The sequence below is a fragment of the Cucumis sativus genome, chromosome 4 (genome assembly GCF_000004075.3).
Source record: "Cucumis sativus cultivar 9930 chromosome 4, Cucumber_9930_V3, whole genome shotgun sequence".
Lineage (NCBI taxonomy): Eukaryota > Viridiplantae > Streptophyta > Magnoliopsida > Cucurbitales > Cucurbitaceae > Cucumis > Cucumis sativus.
Window position 1 is genome coordinate 24,505,985 of NC_026658.2, and position 15,128 is coordinate 24,521,112.

Genomic DNA, 15,128 nt, shown 5'->3' on the forward strand with positions numbered 1-15,128 from the left:
TTTAACCTTTTATGAGTATAAATTTTTTTATTTTATATAATTATTTTAATGAAATTGTATTATATATTTTGTTACCTTCTAAAACTAAATATCTAACTTCCAAGTTGGAAGTTGTTTTATTATTTAACATAGTTGTTAGTTGTTTGATGAATACAGATTTTAACAAATATTTCTTTTTATCATGTATATATATATAAACAGAGAAACAATAGTATTTATTCAAAGATGTGAATAAAATAAATGCAAACATTATATAAATAAACAAAGTTGACTCTAATCTAATAATGAGATACACAATTTATATTTCTAACTTTTTTTTTCTTTTGTTTATTTTGACATTTATATTTATATGTCTCTCACTAAGTTATGTATAAACTGAATTTGACATTTAGGAAAGGTCATTTTATATATTGCCTCTTATTAGAATATGCAACCTTTTTTTGTTGTTATTTAATCCACCTTTTCCACAAAAAAAACACTTTAAAATGGAGTATACATTAAATACATCAATCATATATGCTAAAACTATTCAAAACAACCATATATTTGAATAAGCATAAAATTTGTACTATCAACTTTAAAGTCAGATGTTTGATTCTCGTATAAATGTTGTAGAAATGAAAGTATTCAACATTTGAAAAGTTTCCTAAAAATTAACCCTAAATGATATTTATGTGATTTGATTTTGTTTTTTCTTTATATAAATTAAAGGATTAAAAGAAGTGGTTTAACATTGGGAAAAGACCAACTAGTCAACTACAATTTTTTTTCTTTCTCTAAATATATTCTACCGTTACAATTTTATGTAATTTGTAAAAGTACAAGTAAAACGTTAAAACAATCCCAATTTAACAATAGTTGAGATGATCTTCTATGATTGATTAAGAGTATGTTAGTTGGATTTATAAAAAAAGATGTTACATGATACAAGATGATGAAGGTACATTGTTTAAACATAAGTTTAGAGAGTTTATGTGGTACATTTTTCAAACGCATAGGATCATAAAAATGTAAATTACACAAAGATGATAAATGGCTAAATAAGTATGGTTAGAAGACAAATAAGTTGTCTTTATTAGTTATTAAAGTTTGATAAATGAATTAGTAATGATGATTATTTTTATAGGTCCCTCATCTTGTGAATGTTTACTCGAGTACAAAAAAATGATTTGTATGAAGAATATCATATATTATAATTACCTATGATGTCAAATGAATTAATGTAATCTCATTGGCAATGAAATAATGGAATTTTAGAGGCCCTTGGTTACATGGATTTATGTTACATATTAACCAAAATCAAATGTTAGAGTGAATACAAAAACATAAAATAAAATTTGAATTTCCTACAAAAACAAGTTCTAAATCTGTTGTTTATAAAAATTGCGTTTGTTTTGTGTTTTGTCACAATTTCTTACTCATAAGTTGTAGCCATCAAATATGAGTTAAAATGAGTTCATGTTGCATACTTGTCGATCATCTATGAATTGATCGGATTAACCAACCAAAATTATATTTCATATATAAACATTTGAATTATAAGTTAAAGCTTATTTTTTAAAAGCGAAAGTGAGTTTAGTTCAGCATTAATTGACATGATATTTTATGGAAGATTTAATTATTCACTTCCACAATTGTTACTACTGAAAAACTAAAATTTTAAAAAATAAATAACAAATATGAAATGACCACGAAATTATTTTTTTCAAAGATCACCAAGTTAATATTTCATTATTAATTTAATGTATAATTGCAAGAAAAATTTCTTAGGTTGTTGTTCATACTACCTTATATTTATCGTATGTAAATAAGTTAAAAATCTTTCAAAAGAGGGCAAGACTCACAAACATTAATGTAGAGTTCATGAATATTTATGAACGGAAGTATAAATGGTAAACATGAAGAGCATATACTACTAGAAAAATTAGCGACATAATTTCAACCACATATATTAGAAAAAAGAATAGGTGCATATCAAACATCCTCTATATTTATACATTTTACTAAATCGTTGAATCTTACTTTTCGAGCAATTAGAAAGATGGTACACAAATAGAGAGAGATCCATTCGCCCAAAGTATTGATATATAAAATAGGATGAATTGACTTATAATTAAAGGAACGTATAACTACAAAGTCCATAGTTGAACCTACATAACTATGTACCCTCAACAAATTCAAACCCTTCACCTTCCATATTCTTTTATCATTGTTGTTCATATATATATATATAGAGAATGCAACAAATCGTCAACTACGCACCAAAAGATTCAAGCAATTTCAGTTATTGATTAATAGAAATCGTATCTCAAAGAAGCCGGCAATGTGATGATCTTGCCGCTGCCATTCCGCTGGAGAATCCGAATTTACAACGGAGAGGTGAGAATCATATGAACAAACCTTCACCCAATCCAAATAATCAAAAGAATTAACACAAACGTATGTCGATTCAATTCGTTCTCTCCTTTAACTACAATTTTCTCTTCTTTCTTTCTGGCAATCCATATCTCACTTTTTGAAATAACTGGCTGAGATTAATTAAAACAGAAAAACGCAGAACCCAATTCTTTTACGTTTTACTTCCAATCCGTTCCTCATTTTCCACAACAATTTCAAAAAGTTCAATTTCAACGCAACTTTCCATATCATTGGACAACTCATCGTCCTCTCGATGATCATCAACAAGATTGTTGCTGGGTTTCGGTGTCAGCCGACTAAACCACTGAGAATCGATCATATTCATCGAGAAAAGCTCTCTGCTATCTTCATACCCATTTCCATGGAAACCATCGGCATTATTCACAAGCGGACTTACGAAACAGGGATTTGGAGTTCTTTGAGCTGGTATATACTTGAAAACACTTTGCCCCAAATTTACCAAAACTGTAACGTCTCCGTTGGCCGCCAGAGTCGGATAGAGTGGGCTCCCAAATTCCTCCGACTTGCAATGAATTACGTGCACTAATTCTGAATCCACCGTGAAGAACACTTTCTTTTGTTTTGGATCAAACCCACATCCGATCACTTTCTCCGCCCTTCCCCAATCTGCCTTTTCGGATTCAAACACTAATTTTATTCCTGAAAGAAAAGAAAGAAAATCAATAACAGAGTTAGAACAGAGCATATCAGTTCTAATTTGGTAGTATCGCCCATACAGCTTGCCTAATAATGACGAAATTAAAAAAAATAAAACATTTATTTTTGTCAATGTTGGTTGGTATTAAACAAATCAATCCGATTCTTTATTTTTTATATGCTATTTTATTTTACATTTTAATTGCTAAACACTAAAGCAGAGTGTCCATGAGGGAAAAAAATGTTCTTCTTTTGATTTCCTATTTTCAGTAAAGAAGAATGGGGGGTTTGGATTTGTACTTGATAATTGAAATTGAATGATCTTTTTTTCTTTGGGATTTTACCGTCGAGATAGACTGAGCCATTGGAGTTGAATCCGATGCTACCCGAATAGCTGCCGGGAAGTTTAGAAGGGGCGGAGCCACCGGAAATTAGCCCAACGGATAACATCACACCTTCAACTATTTCATCCTCTTGTCCTTTCCCATCGAGCTTTGATTCCTCAACGTTGCTAACTTTGTTATTTGATGTAAAATAGGCCAAAGACTCTGAACTTGCCTTCGAGCTATGATTCTCAGGTATCAGTTTGATTCTCTCCCCTTCTTTCGCCGTTCCGGTGGGTTGATTTTCATCGCCGTAAATATTCAGAATCGTGATTTCAAAATACGCTTCTTGCGGGAAGGAAGCCAGGGGAGGTCCCGGTAATGGGAGAGCGGTTTTGATTACAGAGGAAGCAGGATAAGAAGAGATTGTATTGTTAATCATCTTCTTAAACCCAGAATTAAGCCTAATCTTTTGCATAAAATCAGCCGATCCTTGACTCACTTCCCAGCTAATCTCCGCCTCAGGTATCTCCTTCTCGATCTCACTGGCCGAACATAAACCCAACAATCGGGATCTTGAAGTTGGAGAAGACGACACGTAGTCCGTAAAAGCGAATTGAGTCCATCCATTTTCAACCGCATCGTTAACGAGCGAAGGGCTGTCGTCCCAACTGAACAAAGGCTTTTGAGAAACCCCACGAGGGTAAAAATTACTGAGTCGCCTTTTTCCCTCTGATTCAGATTGGTGATGAAGCTTCAAAGCCCCAGAAGCTGATCTCTGTTGAGAACTTTCCACACTTTGTAACTTCCCAATAGTTTCCGATTCAACAATACCCCACCGTCGCCGCTTCCAAAAGTACAATCCAGTAAGTAACAATGCAAGAACTGCAATACACACGGCAGCTACAGCAACAACAGAGGTTCCCACCATTTTTAAGACGGGTGATTTTACATAGAATGGACAAAAAGGAAGAAACTTTCGAGGAGAAATAGAGTTCAAGAGAGAATGGCGGAGGAAGTTAATATAAGAAACAAGCAAATGGGGGCGGCAGGAAATAAGGCATGCGTGGACTAAAGACTTTTTCCAAACAAGAAGAAAGTTAATAGTCGTCTCATCTTATGGCTTGAAGTTGAAGCAGTTGAAAGGAATAGACAGAGCTCAAAGATTTATTTAATACAAATTAGCCGACAAAGTTCTGCTGATAGAAAAATGAAATGCGCTGATTCACTCCGCCGTACACGGCGGATGTTAAAGAACAAACTAACACAAAACACCATAAACATTTGTTCATGTTACCTCAGACACTTCAGTTATTACCATAAACAGGAATTCTTTTTGAAAAATGGGAAATTTATATAAGTAATTTTCAATTAATAATAAAATTTAGAGTGGGAGAATCTTGAAGTCTTCACGCAACATTGTCTTATTAAGAAAATGACTCAGAACCTCCATAAAAAAAAAAAAGAGGCTAAGCTGAAAATCCACTCTGTGATGGAGACAGATGGAAGGAAAAGGATAGTGACTTCCATTCTGTATGGCCTTTGTAAAAGTTTTGCTAAATATTATTATATTAATTGGTGCATTTTCCCATTTCATCACTCTTTTTTTTTCCTTCTTCTTCTTAATATTTCTTTTTTCATTTCTTTAATGAGAAAGGAAACCACAATTGTAAATATATTAATTAGTCGGCAATGAGTCTTCATCTTTTTGATCCATAAATAATTAGTGGAGATCATCTTCAACTTAGATGAGACGCTAGCTAAGATTAAATTACCAAATTACACACTTGGCATGATTTCAAGTTCTGTACATAACTACTCCTAATGTTTAGCATGATTTTGTGGTTGGAGAATGTAAAAAAAATTGTGTGGGATAGAAAGTAATTAATGTAAAATTTGATATGATTGAGTGGGGGAGTGTCTTGTAGTATAATTTCATATGAGCAGGAGAGGGGAGGGGAGGGTATAGCTACAGCTCTATTATTAATGATAATATCAACTCTATGCACAGTTAATATTTTGGCTTTTTTTTTTAAAGAGCGAGCAACATTATTGTTTTTTGTGTTAATAATATGCCATCATAATCAAAGAGACCTACTTTAATTTCTTTGAGAATATGGAACCATGATTTCTGAAGTACTCAATCTTATCAGACTAAATTAAATTCATAAATAAAGTAATCTAGTTTTGTTGTTTTCTGACACTGGATGGAAATCAAATCCAAACAAACTGATCTCCCTTTCTAAAACTTAATGATCTAATGTGTTCAAAATGGCAGTGACCCTTTTCAAAAAGCAGAAAAAGAAAAGGTGAAAGCAAACATTTTGAGGGAGATGAATGAAAAAAAAAATGACAACAAAAGAAGAAAGGTGGAGGAGAATTCAATAAATGAATAAAGAGAAGCAAAACCATGCAAGTAAGAGCCAAGTCCAATTTCGAATGTCTGTGTTCCAGCAGACAGATTCCTCTTATGCAATGATTGGGGCTGCTGCTGCTGCTTCTGCTTCTGCTTCTTCTTCTTCTCTACCTATGTAAAAATTAACCATAAAATTAAGGAACCGTAAATGTTCCCCTCCCAAATAAAAAAAAAAAAAGAAAGAAAGAAAAGACTATGGTGTGCATTGAATTGGCATAGGAGTCAAGGTCTTCAAAGAAATTGTTATTTATTTATTTATGATTTTTGTTCATTGAACTTTATGGATAAGATATAATTTGATATTTGTTGAAAAGGGTTCTTTTGATGAGGTTAAAATTAAATGAGATGGGAAGCACGTTCGTCCCGACACCAATCTTCTCCTTCCAATTCCATTGCTGCATCTTGCCGCCACACATTAATATGCTTTCGCATAATGTCTTTTTAGGAATCTCATGTTTTTGAAACTTTCCCTCTTCTTCTTTTCCATTAGCTGGCAATCTGCTTTTTCTTTGTCTAATTTGATTTATTGTTTTTAGTTTATTCAATACAAAGAATGAACACCTTTCCCTCTCTCAAATATCACAAGATTCTGTGTATCCTTTTAATATGTACCTGCACTACCAATTTCTTTCATTTTATTCCATGCTTGTTATGTTGTGTGTGGGACGAATTTAAGCCACGTGTTGTTCTTTTAGATCATTGGGCTTGATCTGTATTTATCTTGTAATGGGCCGCCGTTATTGGACTTGGGCTTAACATAATGATTACGGCTTAGGGATCCAAACATATGAGTTTAGGCCCAATAAAGAGGCGCGAAGTTGTCCGCGAGTGAGACTCGGTGAGTGAGGAGAACCCTTCTGGGTTTCGGATAAGCAATGAATAACACGAATTTCGTCTCTAATCCTATGCTTCCTCTCCCATTACTACCTTCTTCATCTCAGTTGCTGTTTTCGAATAACCCCATTCATTTCAAGCACAGGGTCTCCGTTGTTGTAAAACCCACTTTTCAGGCTTCCTTTAGATGGAGGATCCGAGCCACTGCCGAAAACGGAGCTTCATCGGCGTCGACTTCGCAGATCGATATGGTGAGGAACAGGGAGGGGATTTTCACCGCCAAACAAAGCAAGGTTGTTGTCCTTTGGGACCTTGACAACAAACCCCCTCGTGGGCCTCCGTATGAGGCGGCTATGGCGCTGAAACGAGTGGCGCAACGCTTCGGCCAAGTGGTCGACATGTCGGCTTACGCTAATCGTCATGCCTTCATCCATTTGCCGCAGTGGGTTGTTGAAGAACGCCGCGAGCGTCGGCAATTGGACATTCTTGAGCGCAAAGGGTTGTTCACGCCGTCCGAATCATACGTCTGCGGGGTTTGCGGTCGAAAGTGCAAAACAAACCTAGACCTTAAGAAGCATTTCAAGCAACTTCACGAACGAGAGCGCCAGAAGAAATTGAACAGAATGAGGTCTCTCAAGGGCAAGAAGCGACAGCGTTATAAGGAAAGGTTCGTATCTGGAAACCATAAGTACAATGAAGCAGCGAGGTCTGTGATCACCCCCAAAGTTGGATATGGGTTGGCCTCAGAATTGAGACGTGCTGGATTTTTTGTAAAAACAGTAGAGGATAAGCCTCAGGCAGCTGATTGGGCCTTGAAGAAACAGATGCAACACTCGATGAGTCGTGGTATTGATTGGATGTTTCTTGTTTCTGATGATTCAGATTTCTCAGAGATGTTAAGGAAGGCTAAGGAGGCTAATTTGGGAACTGTGGTGGTGGGAGATCGTGATAGGGCATTGGGTAGGCACGCAGATTTATGGGTTCCATGGATGGGGGTTGAAAATGGGGATGTTACAGAGGAGGATTTGGTGCCCAAAAAATGGAGGATGAGGAGAAGAGACAAGGAAGTGGATGAAGGTGATGATGGCTTTTCAGTTTCTAGTTTCTATGGAGACATTGCTGGTAGTGATTTGGAGAGTGTAGTGGAAGAGCTTGCTTCCACAAGTACAGAGTTCAATGGGTTAAGAATTTCTGCATTTTCAGAGGGAGAAGATGATGAAGAAGAAGACGATGATTGGGTTGAAGAGGATGTTGCACCTGACTATCTGCTAGTGATGAGTGACGAGGAAGATGGGTATTTTTGATATGTCAGCATTATGAACATACATTTCATTTGTTCATTGAATTTTTTTACTAAAGTTCATTCATCGTGAAGGATCTTTATTTTATTGGATGAAGTTCATGATGTCCTGATTGCTCGCCTAAGACATGCGTAAGAAGATTGGCATCTCCAAAGATGTGTGCGGTGTCATGTATCCATTATCCAACACCCCAGTCTTCCAATATCAGCTGGGTGATTACTTGGCTTCCACATTTGAAGGTTCAGATTTTCCATTACCAACATTTACCCTTTTTTCTTCAATATTTATCTATAATGTAAAATCCATGGACATCCTCCCTTTGTCCAAGATGCATGATTTGATATTTGATCTGATCTTCCATCTAAATATAAAAGTTATATGTGCTTCCTGTTAAACTGGGGGCCGCTGCATATGCTCCAAAAATTTAGCTTTCTTTTGAAGACTTGTTATCTCTATGGCACTTGCGGTGTGATGCTGAAGACTTTATATTGGACCTAATCGACTTTTTGACTAGAAGAGTTGCTCTTTCAATTTTCAACTGGTTTGGTTAATCATTTAGAAGATAAATTTAATTTAATAAAGGAAGATGCAGATGTATTAAGGCATAGATGTTGATGGATCTCTCTCATTTGTCAAACATAAGCATCAACACACAGTTTGGTTTTGGCATTTACAATGGAGACAGAACAGAAGCATTACTTACAGCATAACAATTGTTTATCTTATGTTGATGAAGTGAAGAAGCGGTGGCTACTTGTATTTATGATTAGGTAGGAAGGGAAGTCAAAGGTGAATTCAGATTGAAATATAATAGAACATGATGTTGGATTTGAGTGTCATTTGTGAAATCAGTTTGAAATGCGAGTAATGATTCATAGTTATCCAAACTTTTGATAGAGGGTTAGATTGAGGAGAAGGAATGAAGAGGAAGTTAGGTCCAAAAAGTCTGCCTCTTTTTTGGAGAGTTGGCTGTACGGCCCCAGTTGATTGGTTTTTGGTGTGAGAACTGAGAAAGGGGAAGTGAGTGTCGGCATTGAGAGTTTGATCGTTGGAGGGAAGGTTTTTTTCCTTTTATTTTCAACAACAGTACCAAATCAAAGCTCATCTTGGCTTATTTTCAATGAACATATAATGGTGAATTAATATTAAGTGGAAGATGGTTAATTGTTGCTCACTAAAATATACAATGACAATAAGATGCATGAAGATAAGAACAATACTTAAGAATAGTTCATATTCGTCAAGTCGTCGAGAGGTTCAATGATTAGAAGTCCTAAAGGACGCTTTCATCTTTCTGGGAGTGGTGCCATCACATCTACCCCATTATTTTACTCCTTTTTTTTAGCTTCCTTTCTTTTTTCCAATCATGGTATCAGTACCACTCCTTCAAAAAATAATGTCACGCTTTTGTTTCTCTATATTTGTCTATGTGGTTTATAAAACTCGCTCAACTACATTACTTTCTTTTCCACCCTTTTTCAAAAGTTTTCATTATTTTCTTTAGAGAATAAAATTTTTAAAATATTTATAAATATAATAAATTAGCATAATATATATATGCAATGCATTACGATAGACTAAGATAAACTATTATATTTGTCTATTGATACAGATACACATATTTATCTATCTTGGTATATTTTAGTTCGTAGATAAACTATGGTATTTTTTAAATATTTTTGTTCTTTTTGCTATATTTGAAAAATAACCCAAAAAAGTTTTAATTTGCACTATGCTTGATTCATCAAACCTTTCGTTCTAAAAATGTAATTTTAGATTCTATTGGAAGAACAATAAATTATGTATTTTTTTTCTTTTAATTGTCTTCTATGTGAAAGAATAACTTATGCTAGCTTGTTTTTATTTGAAGAAAAAAGAAAAGAAGACAATAGTTAGAAAGGAAATATCTAAAGTAGCTCTAAAAGGAAAAAGAGAAGTATGCACTACTTATGTAAATTTACCATTGGGAAATAAGTATACTTATCCCTAAAGTTGTAAAAGGAAAAAAAAAAAAAAAAAAGATGAAGCAATTTAACGCATTTAAATATTTAAGCTAAATCAATCATATTCATACTTTAGGGTAGTTTTGCCTACTTATTTCCCACTCATCTTAAAATGCCACTTTACCAAAACTTCAACTATTAGCTCTATCATTTTTAACACTTGAAATACTTCTAAATCAAGTGTTAAAAGAACACAATTTCTCTAACAGTGATAAATTATGAATATATTAAAATGAAATATAAGATAGAGTTGTTAAAGATAGACTAATATCATGAGAGACTAAAATATATATGAGTCTAATGAGTGATAAGCTAGTATCATGAATTTGTCTATCATTGATGATAGACGCTTATCAAATGAAGAGTGATGTGAGTGTATGAGTGATAGATTCGAAATATGAGTCGAAGTGATCCAGTCTATTAGTGATAGGTTAATAACGTTATTGAAAATAACAACGACAAAAGACAACACAAAAGAATTACATGGAAACCCAGTACGAGAAGAAAAACCAGGATGGAAAAATTCTTACTTAACAAGATAACACAAGAGAGAGGAAATAAAAAGTCAAGGCCGTGTAAACAAAAAAGGAAAGAATAATTAGTGTTAAAAAAAAAAAAAAAAAAAAACAAAAGAACCCTAATCTTTCAACATACCACGATTCCCTAATTCTAACATCATTGATATACCTAAAATTTGAGTTTACCGGTTAGAGTAATAAGTCTATCTTTGGTGATAAACTCTTATCAATAGAGTAATGTGTGAGTGGATATCGACGATAGACTCGAGATATATGTTGAAGTGATCGAGTGTATCAACGGTAGACTCGCATTGAATAGTCTACTACCCGCGAGAAAATTAAAAAAAATGAAAGCGAAGAAACATAAAAGAATTCAAAATCAAAATCACAATAGATAAACTAGCATCAAATTAATTGAATGTAAAAAAAAATTCACTTAAAATTTGGTAGTGTTATGAAGTCAACTTACATCAAATTGTGAAGAAATTGAGAAAATTAACCCACGTAACATATAAAACACACAAAAGAATTGATGGTAAAGAAGAACCCATGAGCATACTAACATGGATGAGAAAACACAACAGTAGAAACCATACACTAGGAATTGGCAAATAATTGAAGAAAGCACCGATGAAGAATCATGGAAGATTGGAGAATGTAAAAATTTGTTATACATTTTTGGTAGATTCTTAATTAATATTCATTTTTCTTTTTCTTTTTGTTGAATTAATTTTTCAAATGATATATTCAATCTTATTGTTGATTAATTAAAAAAATTGCCAATAGAAGTTTAATACCATAGTGTGAGAGTGTGTAAAGAAATTATATTATGTTTTCTAGAATCCTCTCAAAATAATAAATCTAAAACAAGATGTCAACTATATAGTATATACTATATATATATGTGTGTGTGAATCTGTGTGTTTCCAAAGTTTTCCATGTTTAACCAAACACGTTCATTGCTACATGTTTTCTTAAATATATTGGTATAAAATAATTTGAATGATTTATATAATATGATTAACCAATTGAGAGGCTTTCTAGCATTATTTTGGATGAAATGTGTATGTGTGTGGCCGCAACTGCTGGCTTCGCTAAATGACAACACATAATAACCTATTTTAGTTTGTTTGTAGTAAGCTCTTTCCTTTTTCTTTTCTGCAAAAAAAAAACAAACAAACGAGTGTATTAAGTTGATCATTGAAGTGCATACTCTTTGTTTTTTAAATGAAAATGACAAGGATGGTATAACAGTATATTTAACCCAAATTTGTAAATATAGTAAAATTAAGTATATTGTTTTGTTAAATAAATAAAATATAAAACTAAAATGATTCTAAAAATATCTAAAAAAAAACACATCCCAAAGTTCAATTTGAAGACTCATAAGTGATGCATTTGTATAATATTATGAATTATTTAATGATAAGACGTAACAATAGTGATGGGTGCAATAAATAAAAGTAATGTAATGTTGGTTTGATTAAATAATGTAAAGTGAGATTAGAATGTGTAGGTAAATTTAGAAAAATGTGAATTGTTGATAATGCTGAAAAAGGAAAGATTATTTGTGGATATTAAAGTGGGGCAGGATGTGAACATAATAAAAGGTAGGAAGTAAGGTTATGTTATGAGAAACCCAGCCGACTTCCCTCTCCCAACTTTGTCCTCTTACCCTAAAATTATTCTTTTATGTGGGGGCATAATTTTAATTCCAAATTTGTGTTAGTGATAAACACATTTATGATTATAACTTTTTAATTAATACTAAAAAAACATCATTTTTATATTGTTTTGGTTTCTGTTTCTTTATTTATCTTGCATGCTTTAGGGTAATTCTAATAAACATCAATTTTTAAATACTTCTCAAATTGTATTTTTTTATGATAAGATAAGTTTCAAAATTATAGGTGGATTAATGTGGCCTTGAATGTTAGAATTAAATTCTACTTTCTGTTTTACAGAAGACCATTTTAATTGTGCATGCCAATAATGTCAAATTTGTCATTAAATGTTTGATAGCTCAATAATGCACTGGCTTACAATATGTATGTATATTGGATTTTACACACACATATATATTACAATGATTATATACTATATTTAAGCTAAGATGGTAGTAACTTTTGAAATAATCAACCCTATAGTTGTGGCTTTTAGAAAAAGTTCAATTGTTAATTCTTTTATAAAAAAAATAAATCAATTGCTATTTCTTTAATAGAATTTAAAATAAAATATTTATAATAAGTTTAGGAGATGGCACATTATGATTGGACACCGCCTAGGTTTGCACCCATACATCTTTCCTAATTTTTTTTTTTTAGTTTTTGTGTTGTTGTATATAAAAAAATAAGAATAAAACGAAAAAAAATGTTGTTTTTAGCTTTGAATTTCCAATTCCGTCCTCTATTTTCTTTTAAGTTTGTTGTCTTTCCTGTCTTTAACATTTATTTTAGTCGCCGCAACTTTTCTTTTACTCTTTTCTTCTCCCCCACCCTTTAAATCAAATCTAATGCCCTTTTCTCACTGATATTTCTTCATCTTATATCACCTTTCCAACGCAATTATTATTTACATTCAATTTTATTTTACCTCTCTCGAATCATTATTTAATACGATTATTATAATTAAACACTTCTGTAAAAATAATTTCATTTAAATAATTATCAATTTTTTAATTTTCATAAACTATTACTCTAACATATCATTTTTATTATCACTTCCAACCATACTTCTTCACGAGCGTCATCGTGATGACGTTTTTCATATAGAGTTTGAAAGCAAACTTATCTAAACAATGATGGTGGTCCTTTCCCTTTTATCTTTTCACATGTTTTTTTCCCTCAATAAGATAATCGATATCTTATAGTTTTCGAGCCACAATCAATTTGGTTTTTCTAATATAGCATACCACATAGGAAGGATTCAAACCTCCAATTTCAATACATGATAGTGTGTATCGAGGAATCGTGTTCTGTTTGGCTTGATTCTTTTTAATACAACTACAATATAAAACAGTAACCGTTTTTCACTTAAAAAGCTTACATTTTACTGGACTAGTATATATATATATATATATATAAGAATTGGATGAGAAAGAAAAGGGAAAGGTCCATTCCATTTTCCACCCTATAATCGTCATTGCTTACTTTAATAATGACTTTAGAGGTTGAATAAAGCATTAATTAAGGATAATAATTATCATACTTTGTATCATATAAAGTTATTGAAAGTCAAAATGTTTAATCAAACCGACCTTCGCCTCCTTCTCTTCATTAGTTATAGTTAAATAAGTACTTACACATAGTACGTTCTTAGTTAGGCAACCCGAATCATCTTAATAATAACATTTGAGGAGTAAAATTTATCCCAACCCCACTGACGAAAATCATTTAATTTATTTATAATTTGACCACTACATTTTATCCTGCATGTGGTAACAAAGCATTTGATTCTGAGATTTTTCTTTTCATCCCATTAAATTTATATTAGTTTTGGTACATTTAATTTGGAGTCAAGGAAGTCGGTAAAAATATATATAAAAAAAAAAAAATTATGATAATAGAATTCAATAAGAGTTACATTTTCAAAATTGTAAAAATAGTAAACTTAAAATAAATTATCGTCTAATTGTCGTTGTATTTATCAAATTTATAAGAGATAAAAAGAGGTGGTAACATATATTTTTTTTCTAAATATTATTTCCCAAAAATATTTATATATGTAATTATAAAGTTAAAATTTTGAAATAAAATATATGAGTATCCATTTATTACGAGTGCAAAATTTAATAGTATTATTATGGAATAATGTAATATGTAAGTTGAGGGGAAAATTTGTAAATTTGTGATTTAAAATTAGTATAAATATTAATTGCGTGGACGGAAAGTTTTGGGCGGACGCAGAAACCACCGCCACCGACTTTTCTCTTAGGTGCTTCGCTCCCACGCTCTCGCATCATCATCCACTTGTCTTCCATCTAAGCTTTCATTTCTTTTCAACGTCATATTCGGATATACAAAAATATATATATTTTTTCTTTCTGTTATTTCAGTTTGGTCAAGAAAAGAAAAAAGAAAAAGAAAAATCTCATCGTTTGAATTTAAATTAGGTAGCGGAAATCCACGTCGGCTCTCGCATGTCCACAAACTGCTACGTGGATTCATATTTTTGGTACTTGTCACCCCTCCGTTCGGTGAATGTTACTTCTCACCTTAAATATATATTTATATGTTTATATTTTTATCAGTTCCAATCATCCATCCTTAACCTTTCAACTCACTCCCTTTCTTTTCATCAGTTTCACCCGTATTTCTTTTATGTATAGGCTATCGATAACATATCCTCGTAAACCACCTGGATGAAAATTAAACGCAATCAATTTTGAAAATTAGGAGGGTATACGTTTTTACAGATATAAATATGTAAATTAACACAAACCACTACTATTAGTTCAGAATTTCGATGGATATATAATTCTCTCAGTCTCCGGCCATATTCGAGATATAGAGTTGGGGTATCATATTATAATTTGAAGTGAAGAGTGAGGAATTAGGGAAATTAAGGGGAGAGAAACAAAAGGGGGGGAATAATATATAAAAAGATGAAAGTAAAAGAAGGAAGAGAGAGATGTTTAAAATATGTCGGCCAAAGTTGGA

The 15,128-nt window shown here is 32.4% G+C and overlaps 2 protein-coding genes across 2 annotated transcripts; one reads left to right on the forward strand and one right to left on the reverse strand.

Moving 5' to 3' along the window:
* Nucleotides 1-2,067: 2,067 nt before the first annotated feature.
* Nucleotides 2,068-5,050, reverse strand: LOC101217358. The gene is made up of 2 exons (XM_004141222.3): nt 3,420-5,050; nt 2,068-3,078 (listed from the first exon to the last, which is right to left on the reverse strand). Exons 1-2 carry the CDS (start codon nt 4,327-4,329, stop codon nt 2,570-2,572), a joined length of 1,419 nt encoding a protein of 472 aa, XP_004141270.1. The 5' UTR covers nt 4,330-5,050; the 3' UTR covers nt 2,068-2,569.
* Nucleotides 5,051-6,047: 997 nt separating this feature from the next.
* On the forward strand, nt 6,048-8,554 carry LOC101206044. Its single transcript, XM_004141341.3, has one exon. It carries the CDS (start codon nt 6,690-6,692, stop codon nt 7,950-7,952), a length of 1,263 nt encoding a protein of 420 aa, XP_004141389.1. The 5' UTR covers nt 6,048-6,689; the 3' UTR covers nt 7,953-8,554.
* The last annotated feature ends 6,574 nt before the right edge of the window (nt 8,555-15,128 follow it).

Excerpts from the sequence above, each read along its gene's own strand:
- LOC101217358 (XM_004141222.3), bottom strand. The coding sequence starts at position 4,329 with ATGGTGGGAACCTCTGTTGTTGCTGTAGCTGCCGTGTGTATTGCAGTT. Across the intron at positions 3,079-3,419 it reads TGGCTCAGTCTATCTCGACG|GAATAAAATTAGTGTTTGAA; the intron begins GTAAAATCCCAA and ends CTTTTCTTTCAG.
- LOC101206044 (XM_004141341.3), top strand. The coding sequence starts at position 6,690 with ATGAATAACACGAATTTCGTCTCTAATCCTATGCTTCCTCTCCCATTA.